General features: G+C 47.8%; 3 protein-coding genes and 1 long non-coding RNA gene across 9 annotated transcripts in view; 1 reads left to right on the forward strand and 3 right to left on the reverse strand.

Annotated features, from left to right (window-relative positions):
• NPR2 (natriuretic peptide receptor 2) overlaps positions 1-8277 on the reverse strand; it is a 50440-nt gene extending 42163 nt beyond the window's left edge. Inside the window, exon 1 of the mRNA XM_077965014.1 lies at positions 7957-8277. Coding sequence (XP_077821140.1) covers positions 7957-8067 — 111 coding nt within the window. The 5' untranslated portion in view covers positions 8068-8277. The remainder of the gene's footprint in view (positions 1-7956) is intronic.
• On the reverse strand, positions 1005-5893 carry LOC144334638 (uncharacterized). The gene is made up of 2 exons (XR_013404737.1): positions 3629-5893; positions 1005-1123 (listed from the first exon to the last, which is right to left on the reverse strand). It is a non-coding gene; the product is annotated as an uncharacterized LOC144334638 (long non-coding RNA).
• On the reverse strand, positions 7242-15842 carry RGP1 (RGP1 homolog, RAB6A GEF complex partner 1). Of its 6 annotated transcripts, none has more exons than XM_077965016.1 (11): positions 15753-15842; positions 15256-15390; positions 14752-14888; positions 14390-14473; positions 14142-14291; positions 13719-13865; positions 13379-13506; positions 12993-13182; positions 12309-12460; positions 8407-8666; positions 7242-7449 (listed from the first exon to the last, which is right to left on the reverse strand). In XM_077965016.1, exons 2-10 carry the CDS (start codon positions 15369-15371, stop codon positions 8430-8432), a joined length of 1341 nt encoding a protein of 446 aa, XP_077821142.1. In that variant the 5' UTR covers positions 15372-15390; positions 15753-15842; the 3' UTR covers positions 7242-7449; positions 8407-8429. The 6 variants fall into 6 exon arrangements, with proteins under 6 accessions (XP_077821142.1, XP_077821145.1, XP_077821146.1 ...); XM_077965019.1 differs by lacking the exons at positions 7242-7449; positions 8407-8666 and adding exons at positions 9851-10521; positions 10752-10828; XM_077965020.1 differs by lacking the exons at positions 7242-7449; positions 8407-8666 and adding an exon at positions 9851-11220 and having other exon boundaries at positions 12359-12460.
• Positions 10839-12121, forward strand: MSMP (microseminoprotein, prostate associated). Its single transcript, NM_001193770.1, has 3 exons — positions 10839-11116; positions 11348-11456; positions 11831-12121. The coding sequence occupies exons 1-3, from the start codon at positions 10987-10989 to the stop codon at positions 12009-12011; spliced, it is 420 nt and encodes a 139-aa protein (NP_001180699.1). The 5' UTR covers positions 10839-10986; the 3' UTR covers positions 12012-12121.
• Positions 15843-15869: the final 27 nt, after the last annotated feature.

Raw genomic sequence — 15869 nt, forward strand, 5'->3', positions numbered from 1 at the left:
TTGGCCAGGCTGGTCTCAAACTCCTGACCTTCCATGATCCGCCCACCTCGGCATCCCAAAGTGCTGGGATTACAGGAGTGAGCCATCGTGCCTGGCCAAACTATTAATATACATAAAAACATGAATAAATATCAAATACAGTGTGCTGAGTTAAAGAAGCCAAATGCAGAATGCAAAATACATACTCTGTGACTCCATTTACATGAAACTCTACAAATCTACAGTGATAGAAACCAGATCAGTGTGGATTGCAATGAGTGGGGAGTAAATGCAAAGGGTAATAAGGAAATTTGGGGGCAGTGGTGGGGTGGTGACAGAGATGTTCTATATCTTGATTGGGAAGATGATTACACAGGTATATACATCTGTTAAAACTCACTGAATTGTACATTTTAAATGGGTACATCTTCTTGTATATAAATTATATTTCAATAAAGTTGAAAAAAGTATTTTGAAACGGTTATTTAAAAGTATTTTTTGTTATCAATAGTAGCTGGCCAACAAATCATTATAGAGATTAAGCAGCCCATTGGTAATATAAGGTTATCCTTGCTCCATTAGCCTTCTGAAACATACCAGAAGAACGAGTTCTCTGTCAGTGGAAATGGAGGTTAATTTCTTATTCAATTCACAGAAGTTAAAGAGTGTGAATATGCACACTTCTCATCATTAGCTTAAGTCAAATTTTAAAAAATCAGACCAAGCAATAAGAATTAAAATTAACCTTTTTCCATTGAGGGAAAACTAAACACTTTTCTTCTTCTTTTCTTTTTTCTTCTTCTTTTCATTTTATTTTATTTTATTTTATTTTTGAGACAGAGTCTCACTGTTTCCCAGGCTGAGTGTGGTGGCATGATCATGGCTCACTATAGCCTCAAGCTCCTAGCCTCAAGCCGTCCTCCCACCTCAGCCTCCTGAGTAAAAAAAGGAAGTCTCTCTTCCTCACCTCCTCTCCTTTCTCAATCTCTCTTATCAGAGTTAATGTCTGTCATCAGTCTGATGTGTTTTCTCTTTTTTTTTTTTTTTTTTTTGAGATGGAGTCTTGCTCTGTTGCCCAAAGTAGAGTGCAGTGGCAAGATCTTGACTCACTGCAATCTCCATCTCCCAGGTTCAAGCAATTCTCCTGCCTCAGCCTCCCAAGCAGCTAGGATAACAGGCATACACCAACACACTCGGCTAATTTTTGTATTTTTAGTAGAGACAGGGTTTCGCCATGTTAGCCAGGCTGGTCTCAAACTCCTGACCTCAGGTGATCTGTTTGCCTTGGCCTCCCAACGTGCTGTGATTACAGGCATGAGCCACTGCGCCCAGCCTAATGTGTTTTCTTCCAGGCAATTTCTATATATTCATTCTTGTTTTAAAAAATGCATGCATGTGAGATATAAATAGGATTATATTATTGGTATTATTATGTAACTTGCTTTTTATAGGCTGTGATTTTCTATTTCTTTTGTATCTTCTTGTCATGCCTGATTAAAACCGTACACATGAAAATCCTGCCAAAGGTGAAGTCTAGGAATAGGGAGGAACTCAGTTAATCTCACTATTATATAGCCCATTAATTACTCATAATAGGATGGATTTAGGCTCACATTCAGCTGAACAATGAGGATCCTAAAGAATGCTAACACAAGGCTAGCCTGAAAAGTTCTTATAAGAGATAGGGAGAAGGTTCTTAAACAGGGAAATCTCAGGATGAAAACAATGTTACAAGAAGAATAAAATGGCAACAGTATATATAATATAGAATAGAATTAGACAGCAAGGAGACTAGTTAAGTGGCTAATACAGAATAGTAGATTAGAAGAAATGAGATTCTGGATTACAGTGGTGGCCAGTAGAATGGAGAGAAGCTTTTACTGAATTCTAACAAGGCAGACTTGTAGAGCGGAGGAAACAAAAGATTTGAACTAGAACAGCTAGATTTGAGTCCCAGCTCTGAAATTTACTAGCTGTGTGACCTTTGGCAAGACACTTCTTCCATATCTCAGTTTCCCTGTCAATAAAAGGAACATCTTGAAATATCAGAGCCTTTAACTTTTTTTTTTCTTTAACAGCAGAACTATTTTTTTTTTTTTCAGTTAAAAAGAAAATCTTCAAGGAAGCCAGTACATTTAATTTGTAAAACAAATAAAAGCAAGATTGTTCTGGTTGAAGCATAGGTAAAGGGCTCAGAGCCTCAGCTAGCCTTCATTTCAACCTTGTCAGCCACTTCTGAGGCATCTTTCAGAAATCTCCAGAGGGCTGAGGAACAAAGTTTGAGAAATCTCTAAAGACTTTACTATCAACTCTATTATCACTTACTTAAGGGGGTAAAATTGACAGAGGTGCCTAGAAGAGTAACAATGAATTTAATAGTGCCACAGAATCACATGACAGAAAGGGCGAATTGACTTTTCCTAAATCTGCCTGCTTCTTCTTGCAGGTTGAACCCAATTTAATGTCTAAAACCTTATCTAACCCTTGTGCAAACAGTCATCTAACCCGTATATAAACAATATGGACACAATTTACTGCCTAACAATTCAGCTCATTCCACTTCGGGGTCCGCAAATGAGTCAGAAGTTCTCCTTATCAAGCCAAAGCTTGTCCCCCATCACTAAATAAGTTCTTTATCTTCTGGAACTAAACCAAGTAAATCTAATCGCTTCTTCATCATGACAGTCCTTCAATTGTTTGAGGAGAGCTATCACATCTGCCTTATTTCCCTGTATTCTCCCTTGCTCTGGCATGGCATGAATGTCCCAGGGAGGCAGCCTGCTCCTGTTTTGGATCAAGTCGAATTTTTTTTTTTTTTAAACAGAATCTCACACTGATCTCAGCTCACTGCAACCTCCATCTCAGGTTCAAGTGATTCTCCTGCATCAGCTGGGATTACAGGCATGTGCCACCATGTCTGGTTACTTTTTTGTATTTTTGGTAGAGATGGGGGTTTCACCATGTTGACCAGGCTGGTCTCGAACTCTTGACCCCAAGTGATCTGCCTGCCTTGGCTTCCCAAAGTGCTAGGATTACAGGTGTGAGCCACCACGCCCAGCCCGAGTCAGTATTTTTAAGCATCTAAGCGCAAGTAGGTTTTCATTTATTCATGGCTTTAAAGAGACTTAATTAATCAAGCCAGATGATCCTCCTTTAAAAAATGACTAGCTGGCTGGGCACGGTGGCTTAAGCCTGTTAATCCCAGCACTTTGGGAGGCCGAGACGGGCGGATCACGAGGTCAGGAGATCGAGACCATCCTGGCTAACAAGGTGAAACCCCGTCTCTACTAAAAAATACAAAAAACTAGCCAGGCGAGGTGGCGGGTGCCTGTAGTCCCAGCTACTCGGGAGGCTGAGGCAGGAGAATGGCGTAAACCCAGGAGGCGGAGCTTGCAGTGAGCTGAGATCCGGCCACTGCACTCCAGCCTGGGCGACAAAGCGAGACTCCGTCTCAAAAAAAAAAAAAAAAAAAAAAAAAAAGACTAGCTTTGATAAGTGTAAACAGAACCCAAATTCATTATTTGTTTTTTTTGTTGTTGTTGCTGTTGTTGTTTAGACAGGGTCTTGCTCTGTCACCCAGGCTGAAGTGTAGTGGCACAATCATGGCCCACTGCAGCATTGACCTCCCAGGCTCAAGTGATTCTCTCACCTGAGGCTCCCGAGTAGCTGAGACTACAGGAGTGCACCATCACACCTGGCTAATTTCTGTATTCTTTTTTGTAAAGACAGGGTTTTGTCATGTTACCCAGGCAGGTCTTGAACTCCTGGACTCAAGCAATCCACCTGCCTCATGTTCCCAAAGTGCTGGGATTACAGGCATGAACCACTGCACCTGGCCCTAAAAATATTCTTTTCTTGCTAACATTAGCTGCTTCCAGTGTATTAGAAGTAGATTGCCAAACCTTTTGGCCCAAAGCAAATTGTAAAGAAATTTAGCTAGGGATGCAAAAACATCTAAGACTCAAGGTCCAGTGAAGTAGGCATAAATAACATAAATAAAGAGAAGCATCCTGATTTCAAAGCTTGCATCTAACAACCAACTCCCAGGGAAATGTAATTCTCATGATTACAAATTCAGTTATCACCAAAATGACATGAAATATCAATGCTAGAAGGAAAGCTTCATTCACCATTCCCTATCCCACCCACCCCATAAATCTACTACCAGGTCTGTGAAATCAGGATCTGTGGCTTGGGCCTCAGTATCTGCCAGTCTGGGTAGTTTGGGGGATAGGGAAAAGGAAGTATGACTGAGTCCCTAAGGAGAAAGCAAGCCAGCATAGCCACAGTCCGTGATGCCTGTGGGAGCACTGAGCCTTTACGGTTTCCTGTGCTCCAGTTGTCTTGGTAACCTGAGGCCTCCTTATTTGTGTTGGCATCATGGGGCCAAAAGCGGAAGCAAAGCTGGAACACCAGGAAGACTTGCAGGGAAAAAAAATGTAGATAATGCAGCAGTTATGCCACAGGAGGGTCAAGCCTAGGGCAGAAGAATTACCTGGTTGGGGGTGGGAAGGTAGTGTCTTGTAAAAATCAGATCTGGGTTCTACCTTCAGCATTTCTGATTCAGTAGGTCTAGGATACGCTCAGGAACCTGCAATTTTAAGAAGCTACCACCTACCAAGTAAGTCAAAGACCACACTTTTAAAACTCCAGCTACAAATCAGCAGTTAGGAAGAGAAAGTATAACCATTTAATCAATTTCAAAAAGCTGATATTCTAGCACAGTAATTCTCAACACTCGGGTAGAGGGCATATTTTGTCTTCCAGGAACATTTGGCAGGATTTGGAGACATTTTGGTTGTCACAACTGAGATAGTATCACTGGCATCTACTGAGTAGCTGCTGAGCATCCTACAATGCGCACAGGACAGCACCCCACAACAAAGGATTATCCTCCAAAATGTTAACAGTGTCACAGCTGAGAAACTCTGTGCATGAGGATATTCCACTCTCCCAACAACCACCCCCTCCCCTCGCCCATTAGCCTCAATCTATTGGAAATCAATGCTACACAGTTTAGGTCACAATGCAGAGACTTATGTGAGATCCCCTGAAAAACTTTTGAGACCCCAGAAATCTTTTTCAAAATAGTGAATTTCATTAAACAGATAGATATGGAGAAGATTAGAACAGACAATAAAGGAAAGTAAGTACGGGAAACAAGGGTGAACCAAAAAAAGAATCGAGAGAGGCTGAGGCACTGGGTGACAGCAGCGGGAAATCAATGCTGCCCCTCAGTGAATGCAGCCCATTTGTAAAGAGACGATAAACCCATGAAAAATAACATAGGCACAAAAAAGGAAAAATGTATAAAGGAACTGTGTAGAAGTAGCTTTAGGATTTGTCAAGTGTAAATCTGGATGAAAAAAGGACATTAGAGATTCTTCTGCAAAAGAATGCTTAAATAAAAATTCTACGGCAAAGACAACAGGACTTCTAGAAGGAGGTCAAGAATTATATCAGAAAGGAAAAAAATTCTAGGTATTTACAACCCTCTACTCCTAATCACCCCCAAGATAGGTGGATCCAGAAACTGCACCTTGGTTTTACTGAGCAGAGATCATGAGAGGGAAGGGAAAGTGGAGAAGCAATTGCATATCAAAGAATTTTTTTTTTTTTTTTTCTGGAGACAGGGTCTCACTCTGTCACCCAGGCTGAAGTGCAGTGCAGTGGTGCAATCTTGGCTCACTGGAGCCTCAGCCTCCTAGGTTTCAGTGATTCTCCCATCCCAGCCTCCGGAATAGCTGGGATTACAGGCATGCGCCACCACGCCCAGTTAATTTTTGTATTTTTAGAGACAGGGTTTCACCATGTTGGCCTGGCTGGTCTTGAACTCCTGGTCTCAAGCAATCTGCCTGCCTTGGCCTCCCCAAGTGTTGGGATTACAGGTGTGAGCCACTGTGCCCGGCCCATCATCTATTGTCTGTAATAATTTAGAAAACTGGCACCAGGATTATGAAATTAACTATACAGTGTCTGGCATAACACCAAGCTTAAATGGTCACTCAGTAGACTTCACAATAATGGCCACTTTATGCTTCTGGATGCAAAACGTTTGGAGAGTTTGAAGTGGATATGAATTTGAGAATGTGTTTTATTGTAGGAAAAGTAATGGAAACATAAGCATCTTTTTCTAATCACAGGAAAGTTTAAGGTTTTGGTGAAAGCAAGCATAACTGAGTTTAAAAACAGTCTAGAATAAGAAAAGCGTAATAGAAGAGGAAGGAAGGCAGAAGTGGACCATACAGAATAAACAATCAAGCCTAGCTTTTAAAAAAATCTGAGGTCTTACTAAAGAGAAAGGAGGAAAAGGGAGGATTTCAACATAAGAGTGTTAAAGGTGGAAAAGAGCCAGAAAGGACTGTGGGGCTTTAAAAAAAAAATCAGTGAAGCAGTAATGGTGTATGTTGGCGAAGAGAAGTGTAGAGTTGAGAGAAGGGAGAGAATTTATAGTAGAGGAAGTTAGTGTGAAGTTTTCCTCTCAAGATGCCCAGCAGAGCAAAGAAGGAATGAAGGCAAAGGCCACTGGGAATAGGGTAGGGCTGGGGCTAAAACAGCATGGGAGAAAGCAACAGGGCCCAAAGCAAGACATTTTTCTTTTTTTTTGTTGTTATTATTAATTGACCCAGATTTGCTTGTTTGGGACCAAAGGCAATGCAGAGTTTAAGGTTCTTTATAATTTATAAAGTAATCGCCTTTGGCCCAACACAGATCATAAGGATCATGACAGAATTAGTGTCTCTGAGACAAATACAAAATACCATTTTAGTGTTGATTTTAGAAGAGAAGTCAGGCTAATAAATTGCTGTGTTGTAGAAATACTATGGTGAATTAAACAGCTTTAACTTTTTCTGTCAGCCACAGGATAAATACAGAAACTGTATAGTTACATACACATCCACAGAAGATAGTAGCCTAACATATATGCTAAAACTGTGAGTTGTTTGTCTTTGTATACTGTAGTCCAAGGCTCCCATTCCAAGAAATGTTTTACTTGGTTCAAAATGTATAGGGCCTGTTAGAGGGCTACACAGAAAAAAGGTTAAAAATAAAGACAGTAAAATGAGGGAGAGGAAAAGTGGAAGTGCAGCACTACTGATCCAGAAAAACTGAGGCATCAGTCACAAAGAATTCAATCAAGTCAGTGAGGGGAAAATGGCAGAAAAGTCAAACAAGAAAAAGGCTCAACACCATATTATTAATCTGAGAGCCTCACTTTGGGTTTTAAGTCAAATATTGAATTAGATTGTGCAACTCTTCTATTTTTATTTTTAAATTTTTTATTTTTAAAAAATCCAAAATTACCTAAATCGTTTGACAAATAGAGTCATACAATTTTAAATGACCATAAAAATGTGCAGATCAGTGCCAAATTTTTTGGCAAAGGCTGAATGGCAGACAGTAATCCAACACGCAGACAACCTTGCTTTTAAACCATCCGTTACACGAGACCAGCAGGCTCCCTTCTACCTATGAGACCAAATAATCCCAAAATGTACCCAAATAATCATAACTCCCCCTACCCCCTAAAACCTACCCTTCACTGTCTACGCCAGCCTCTGGACAGACCTGATGCCTGGGGTTTAGCCATTTCCACCTTCCCACCTGATGTTGGTCTCCCTCCTCCCTCCTCAGGTCCTTCAGTTCTCCCAGGCCTAACTTGGCGTGTTTCCTTCCTCTGTCACCCCAATCAACCCGGCTCCCCTGCCCTTTCTGGGCCTCGCCATCTGCCGGTTTCCCCTTTCCTCCTCGGGGGCTCCTCCTTGCCCTGGGGTCTGCTCTCGGTCCGCCAAGTTCTCCCAAGGGATCCCTCCCCACCTGCCTCCATTCAGTCAGACTGTGTTCAGTGTCCGTTTCGCGCCCGTAGCGACATCAGGACAGAAGCCCACTAAGGGACCCTCTGCTCCCAGAAACCCTCCGGGGCTCTGGCCCGCAGCTCCCCTCTCCCTCCGGCGGCGGGGGTCGGCGGTGACTCACCGGAGGGGTTGGGGGTGGGGCCGGAATACTCTCACTTCCTCGCCGCGCACCTGCCCCGAGGCTGGAGCGCCGCCCGGCCGGGCCTCCGGCGGATGTTTTCCTTGTCCCCATGCGTGCGGTGCGCGCCAGCCGCCCCCTCCGGGCCCTGCGCGCCAGCCACCGAGCCCCGGGGACCCGGCGGGCCTGGTCCTCAACGACTCACCCCCTCCCCATCAGGCACGCATGCGGGCTCGACCCACACCTCTGCGCCGCCCCCCAACTTCTGGGAGAGGACTCCTGGCTCAGCCCAGCCTCTAGCTTTCCAGAAGCCCCTGTATGCCTACCTCATCTTCGTTACAGGCGATGAACCCTCACTTCTGTCCCCGTTTCTGCACACGCACCAATCCCCACTAGGGCTCCCTTCCCCTTCAGCATCACCCCCACCTTCATGCGCCCCAGCTACCCACTCACGTCCGCCCCCTATTGGGCTGGCTCTAGCTTGCAGAAGATGGCCCACAGTCCAGCCTCCTTCCAAGGTGTCCACTGGACCCCCTCTCTGGGAAAGGCGGCAGAGCTACTGGCCACTGACAAGACCTTTGGGTCCTCGTGCTAGACAGGCCTTCGAATCCACCTGCTCCCGCCCAGAGAGCAGGCCCAGGCCGTGCCTCCCACACTGCAGCCGACCTCACAGCACCCTGCTGTGCAACTGTGAGTTTTTTCTTGGCACTTCTCTGAAACAGAAAGGGCATCAGTCCTGACTAGGGCGAACGTGAGGTCCATTCTGCATCTCCATCCACCTTAGCTGTCTCCTTGGAAGAGGACAGGAAGGCAGTATGAGGTGCACTGACACAGTCATTTCTGAACAATGAAGAGATGACAGGTAGGGCGGCCCCCCTTGAAAAGTCAGCGGGAAGTTGTATCTGATGCACTAGGTGGCAGGGAGTGAGTCTTGGAGTAAACGGGACTGAAAACTTAGAAAAATCAAATAAACGCCAAAGAAATTGTCCTTATGGGGAATACGTGGAACATGGGTCTTTGAAGTATGGAAAATGAAAGAAATCCAGTTTGACCAGGGCCTTTAGTGCCAAAGAGATGGCTAGCAGGAGAGTGGTGAGAAAGGAGAACTGGAGAGTTCACATGAGCAGAGATGGGAAGAAATGGATCTGAATCCCAGTGAGAAAAAGCAGGAGACTTAAAAGGACACCTTGTCCCATGGTAGAGGTAAGGGTGCAGATCTGGGGGAAGAAGGCTTATTGGGAACAGTTTTTCAAACTAGACATTCAGAAGTCAATACAAGGGCCAAAACCAAAATGCTCCTGGAGGTACCTGTTTTTGAAAGAGGTGGGAAAGGTGACATGGAGCAGGGGTCTCCATCCCCCAGGTCACAGACCAGTACCAGTCTGTGGCCTGTTAGGAAGCGGGAGCACAAAGCAGGACATGGTCCACGAACGAGTGAGCATTACCGCCTGAGCTCCTCCTCCTGGCAGATCAGCAGGGGCATTAGATTCTCAGAGAAGTGCAAACCCCACTGTGAACTCCACATGCAAGGGATCTAGGCTGCACGCTCCTTATGAGAATCTAATGCCTGACGAGCTGAGGTGGAACAGTTTCACCCCAAAATCATCCCCTCACTGCTATCCCCCTCTATCCACTGCTGGAAAAATTGTTTTCCACAAAACCGGTCCCTGGTACCAAAAAGGTTGGGGACTGCTAACATGGAGCATGAGTGTGAAAGGGGCAGAGGTCTATGCCAGGAGACAGCCATCCCCAACAGAAGCCCTCAGCTATGCACAAACTGCTTAATGTCATTCAAAGAAAAGGATGTCACCCATTTTGCCTCTGAGCTTTAGATTCTCCCAATCACAGCAACTGCTATTTCCTGATGCTTACGTACCAGAGATGGTGATAAGAGCACTGCATGCATTATCTCATTTAATCCTCATAACAGCCCGATGAGTTGGCATTACTATCCCCAATTTATAGATGAGGAAACAGGCTCAGAGAGGTGAAGTAATCTGACCAGGTTACATAGCTAAGTAGAGTCAGGATCTGAATCCAAGAAGATTGTCTCTGCAGCCTATGCTCTCAATCATGCATCCTGGGCTCCTCCAGAACCTGTGGGAAACTCAGAGGATGCCAAATGATAAATTCCTAAAAACCACACTTATTACATATGGGAGGAAAGAGAGGACACCTCTGTGAACCTGGAGTGATTCATCTTATCAGGGCACATAGCGATGCTCCTTTTTGAAAGGGGGAAAGAACCATCCCTAGAGGTGGGGTGATCCCACATCTGCTGTATGTTTGAGGGTGATAAGCAATGGACAGTTCACCTCTGGAATGCCTGAGGAAAAGAGACCCTCCCCACCATCTCTGAGGGGCAGCCCTATTTCTTGGATACATTAGGGAAACCCTGCCCCAGGATCTGAGAGAAACACAGTCTCCATTCCAGGTGCCTGCTCACTCTCCTGGAGCCTCTGGCCGTCGCACCCTATTGCAGCTCCTGGGTTTGGCTGGGGCACAGGATTAACCATCCCCAGGAAATGCCTCCCTCCGGTCCAGGCAGGGATCCCAGCGTACACACCCCTGGTGGTGGCAGTGGGGGAGAAAGGGGGAAGGTGGAATGCTTCCTTCTCTCCAGGTCAGGGAAGAGATCTGGGGACCACCTGGGGGCCCTCACCCCTCCTGCCTCCTTGCTGGGGAAGTGCCCAGTCCAGTGCCCGCTCCATGGCCACCTCCCTCCCTCTAGCTGTGCCGGGGCATGAATCAGCTCTCACAGCTTGTTAAAGCTAGACCTCTTGTTTTCATGCCCTCACCTCAGGAAACAGAGTTACAGCTTTTCCAGCTCTACTCAGCAGGGGGCCAGGGTCCTCACTTTATAAACATCCCCAGCCTGTGAGAGCAGAGGGCAGGGAGATAGTGTGAGACAGGAGCCCAGGGGAGAAAGAAAGAAACTAAGACTCAAGGAGCAACGCAAAGCAAAGTCAAGGAGTCAAGACCAGAGTAGCTGAGCAGAGGCCAAGAAGGGTCCGAGAGGGCTGTGCAGCAGTAATGGCCCTGAGGATGCTCTGGGCTGGACAGGCCAAGGGGATCCTAGGAGGCTGGGGGATCGTCTGCTTGGTGATGTCTCTACTCCTCCAGCACCCAGGAGTCTACAGCAAGTGCTACTTCCAAGCTCAAGGTAAAGTGGGGTGAGGCATTAGGAATGAAGGAGCAGCAGAGAGGGCACAGGGAGGACGGGGCCTTAGAGATGATCCCATGTCAAAATACCCAGGCTCCCTTCAGCTGTGAAAGAGGAAAGACAAACTAAATACGGATATAGTATGTACTTACCGTCTCCACCCCAGACCTGAAGAGACTCTGCCTCTCATCAGCACTCCTACACCCACTAACATTTTCCATTCTTCCCTAGCCCCCTGTCACTATGAGGGGAAATATTTCACCCTGGGTGAGTCTTGGCTCCGCAAGGACTGTTTCCATTGCACCTGTCTGCATCCTGTTGGTGTGGGCTGCTGTGACACGTGAGTGACCAAAGATAGCCAGAGAGAATGACTCTGATGTGAATGACTGAGGGATGACCAGGGAGGGACTAGATTGCTGTGATGTAAGAATGAACAGAAGAGCAGTACAAGATGGGCCGAACATGAAGGGCCCAACACTAGTGTGAAAGATAAGGCCTCAGGCTATAAATCAGGGGAGGTTGGGGTGTACCTGGAGAGAAAATACTCCTGTTATAAAACAAAAAGGCCCACATATGGTAGGTGAGAGCTTAGGAGGACCAAGGGGCCACTGAAAGGGGCTCTAGTGGGGAAAGCTGTGAGAGAGGGAACATGTGGGCAGGGATAAAGGCAGCCTTTCACTGTGCTGATTCCTTCCCCCATCCTTGGTTTCCCAGGTCCCAGCATCCCATCGACTTTCCGGCTGGGTGTGAGGTACGTCAGGAGGCAGGAACCTGCCAGTTCTCCTTGGTGCAAAAATCTGACCCTCGGCTGCCCTGCAAAGGGGGAGGGCCTGACCCAGAATGGGGCTCAGCCAACACCCCTGTTCCTGGGGCTCCTGCTCCCCACTCCAGCTAAACTCAACTGATCACCCATCTGCTGACTGCTCACTGCTGCTGCCACTTCCAGGGAAACCACTAGCAGCTGCCAATGTATTCTGAATAAATAAATTAATGCTATAGCTGAAAGCCTGACTCTCACTGTCCACGACATTGGACCCCAGGTGGAAAAAGTGGGTCCCACTAGAGTCCAGGTGCTGAGTTCTCAGTATTCGCAAGGAACTAGCGCCAGGGTGGGCCAGTTTCAGATGGTTATGGTGCTGGTGCTAGGGCCTGGGGCAGCATATGAGGCCAGGGTGGGGCTGGTAGGCAGCACCTTGATGGGGAGGTCCCAGCTGAAGGTGTCTACAGGTACTTGCTCAGGACCTGTCCAGGTGGTAGGTTCGGGCTGTTCCACAGGGGGTAGGAGTACCAATCCTGGTTCTCGGGACGTTACAAATTCAAAATGCAATCTCCACTTCAAGGACACTACAGAAGAAAAAGATTAAGGTACAAGCATTAGAAGCCAGCGGGAGTAAAGGCCAATGACAGGATATAGTTAGTGAATGAGAAAAAAACAATCTGTATTCAGGAAAACAGGCAAAAGTCACAGAGCAGGGAGCTGTGATTAAGGGTTTTTCTGAAGCAATTGGGTAGTCCCATAGATGTCAGCTGAAGATAGCAGAATGAAAAGAATACCTAACATAGCAGAATAGAATACCTAACAACCCAAGAGTGAGGCAGTGAAGTCTAGGTAGTGTGAAGTAATCAAAAATCAGTGTATCACAAGCTCCCAGTAGGTAGGCATTGGGAAGGAGTTCTATCAAGCTGTTAGGAGTTTAGGGGTCAGTGCATCTAAGAAACGGGAAGAGGCTGAAGGTCTGAGAAACTGTTCAAGGTCAGAGGCTAGATGTGGGTATGTCTGGGAGTGTGTATAAGGAATCAGGATCCATTACACCCCCCCTTAGCACAGCATTTTACTGTCCCCTTCTCCCTTCTCCAGTAACAGTGAGGGTCTCACCAATGGCTGTACAGAAGCCTGGGGTGGAGCTGAGAGGGATTGGGAGGGAGAAGCTGGTTCTGGTTGTATGCAGGCAGGATTCCTGGTGCCGGGCGTGAGTCACATGTGACACAGAGGGGACACCCCCTGCCCCACGTCGCCGCTGGTACTCAGGCTGTACACGCTCCTCGGTCTGTAAGCTGACTGAAAACTGGGAGCAAGAGATGTGTGCTAACAGGAAGTGCTGTCTGTAGGTGAGAGGACAGCCCAACCTCAAGCTGTTTTACAAAGGGACCCTGGATGACCCCACTATCCCCTTCTACATGCCACCCCTCTTTCTACAGGCCTTCCACCCTAGCCCTTCAACTCCAGCACCCAGCGGATAAGAAGCTCTGTTCCCTTCTTACCTGCAAACAAGCTACAGTTCCTTCCCCTAAGTTTAAGGTCCCCACCACGTCCTCGCCAAGTCTGTACACAGATTTGAAGATGCCAAACGTTCCAACTTTCCCTCGGCCATCACTGATATTATATAGATCTGGGGAGAATAGGATACTATAAGCCTGGAGTCTACACACTGGGGAACGTCTAGGACTGGGCACCACAGGCCAAAAGGTGGGGCTTTTCTTTATAATTGGAGGTGTGAGGTATCAGTGGATCCACAGAAGTGTGTGGTGGTTAGGAGACTGTCTGAGATGGGAATACAATGAGGGGAAGGATGGGGTAGGACAATTCTGAAAGAATTCTCACGGAGGCTGCGGCAGGATGTGGCAGCCATTAGGCGCTCCCCAGCCAGCTCAGCTAGCCATGAATCCTTCTTCCCACCTTCATCCTCCTCCAAGAATGGACTGGATGGGGCTACAGCCTCATCCTGGGGAAACCGGACATCCTGAAGGCCTAGAGAAAGAATGAGTGGAGAGGTAACGCTGAGAGGGAACAGAGATGACAGTAGAGGTTAGGGTTTTAGATTCCAACGTGAGACGGCTGAAGGTAAGGGGCGCCAGGGCTGAGGTGTACATCTCTATCTCCAGAACCCTCCCTTCCTTCCCAACTCCCGAGCACCATCACTGAGACCAGGAACTTTCCCTGCAGCCCCTCTTGCAAGTCCTCTAAGACAATTTCTGCTTTGACAAGGTCCTTCCCCAGCCCTTCCCTCCAGGAGCCCTTGCTTACCAGTCAGCACAAGAACCCTCAGAGGGACTCTGAGTAACGTGATGGGGGAGTTGACACGCTGGCAGCCAATGGTCAGTTTGTAGACGTACTTGACTGACTGACCCCGAAAGGAGGGTGGTCCCTCTATGGGCAGCACTTCACTGTAGGAGTCTGGTTGGGAAGTAGTTGTCAGGGCAGCCAGAGGCACCAGAGGAGTTCTCCCTCCAGGAGGCTTAGAAGGCAATTCAGGGATGGGGACAATCACTCACATGATTTGGACTCTCCAGGATCTAGCCTCAGGTCACAGAATAGAATTTTTGGTGGAGTAGAAAGGATACACTGACCCCTCTCACCTGAAAAAGGTAAGAATGACTAATTTAATGACCCATTGTCCAGTAGTGAACAAGACTAGCATGGCAAGTGGAGACAGTGAAAAGCTGCCAGGCCCTCTTTCCCTGCTGTGAAATGAGAATAGTCTTCTACCCCTACAGAAATAGTCATGCTCCCCAACATTCCCAGCACAACAGGGACTATAAGAACAAGAACAATTAACAACTTCACCCATGGGTGACAATGCCTCCACACACACCCCCCACACCCCACCTCTCCCAGGCAAATGCCCCTCTCTAACCTCGGTGTGGCAGAAAGACGGTCTGGCTGTCCGGCTGGACATCTGGCTGACTAGAGTCAGGGGGAGGCAGTGCTACTCGACTCTCACTGGCATGGAACTGGCAGTGGATCTGAGCACTGGCCCAGGCCAGGGCCTCACTGTGGGAAGAGGAAAAGGAGGTATTCGAGGTAGTTCCCGACCTCACAAATGCTTTTCCAAGCTCCCTATCGCACTGTCTTAACCAACAAGGTTAGATGACTGTCCTAGTGATCAGGAAATCCAGAACTCCAAAGAGAAACCATAAAGAGTAGCAAACTGTGGGTAAAACGGGGAAAGGGGGAGGGGAAGGAAAGCGCACAGCTATGTCATCCACATCTTCTGTTAAAGAGCCCTCTCCTACAATGAGAGCACAATGAGCAAAAGGAGGTAGTGTCGCTACAGGACAACCTGAGCTCTGCCTCAGCCCCAGAGATAATTCTGGCTTCTTCCCAGAAGGGCCACCACCTTCAGTGCCAGCATCCCCACCTGGATGCAGAAGTGGCCGTGGGGGGAAGGGGGTTGGTGACGGTCACTACACACTCCAGCGCCTCCCCAGCCAAAAATACAGGACCCCGGCTCAGCTCTGCTACCACTTCAATCATGGCAGCTCCGGAATCAGATCTAGAAGGAAACAAGGTGGGGCGGAGGTCAGCACCGTGACAGGGAGGAGCGTTGCGGTGAGCACCTAGGGCTGAGGACAGGGGTGGTCAGCACCGTGGTGCCCGAGGGAGCGCCTGGATATAGGAAGGGTAAGCGGGTGGCAGGGAGGCGGCTGAAGACTCAGTACTGCCCGGGGGAGGACGTCGCTCTGGGCCCTGGACCCCCGCCCCTGTGCGCCGGGTTCTTCTCCCTGGGCACCCCCGCGGAGTTGCCAAACTGGCCTCCGCTCCTCCTTTCCTCAAAGTTCCACGTCCCAGCCCAAGATCACGGCCGCCCGTCACCTCGCATAGTCGACACTAGGGATCAGGACCCCCAGGCCTCACCTGCCCGCCCCTCTGGGTCCCGGTTAGGTGCGCGGCAGCGGCGGCGGCGACGTTGGCGGCAGCGTCCGGGGGGCGGTAGAGGCGGGACTTCCCTTCGGTCCTCCACCCTCCGCGGAG

The sequence above is a fragment of the Macaca mulatta genome, chromosome 15 (genome assembly GCF_049350105.2).
Source record: "Macaca mulatta isolate MMU2019108-1 chromosome 15, T2T-MMU8v2.0, whole genome shotgun sequence".
Taxonomy (NCBI): Eukaryota; Metazoa; Chordata; class Mammalia; order Primates; family Cercopithecidae; genus Macaca; species Macaca mulatta.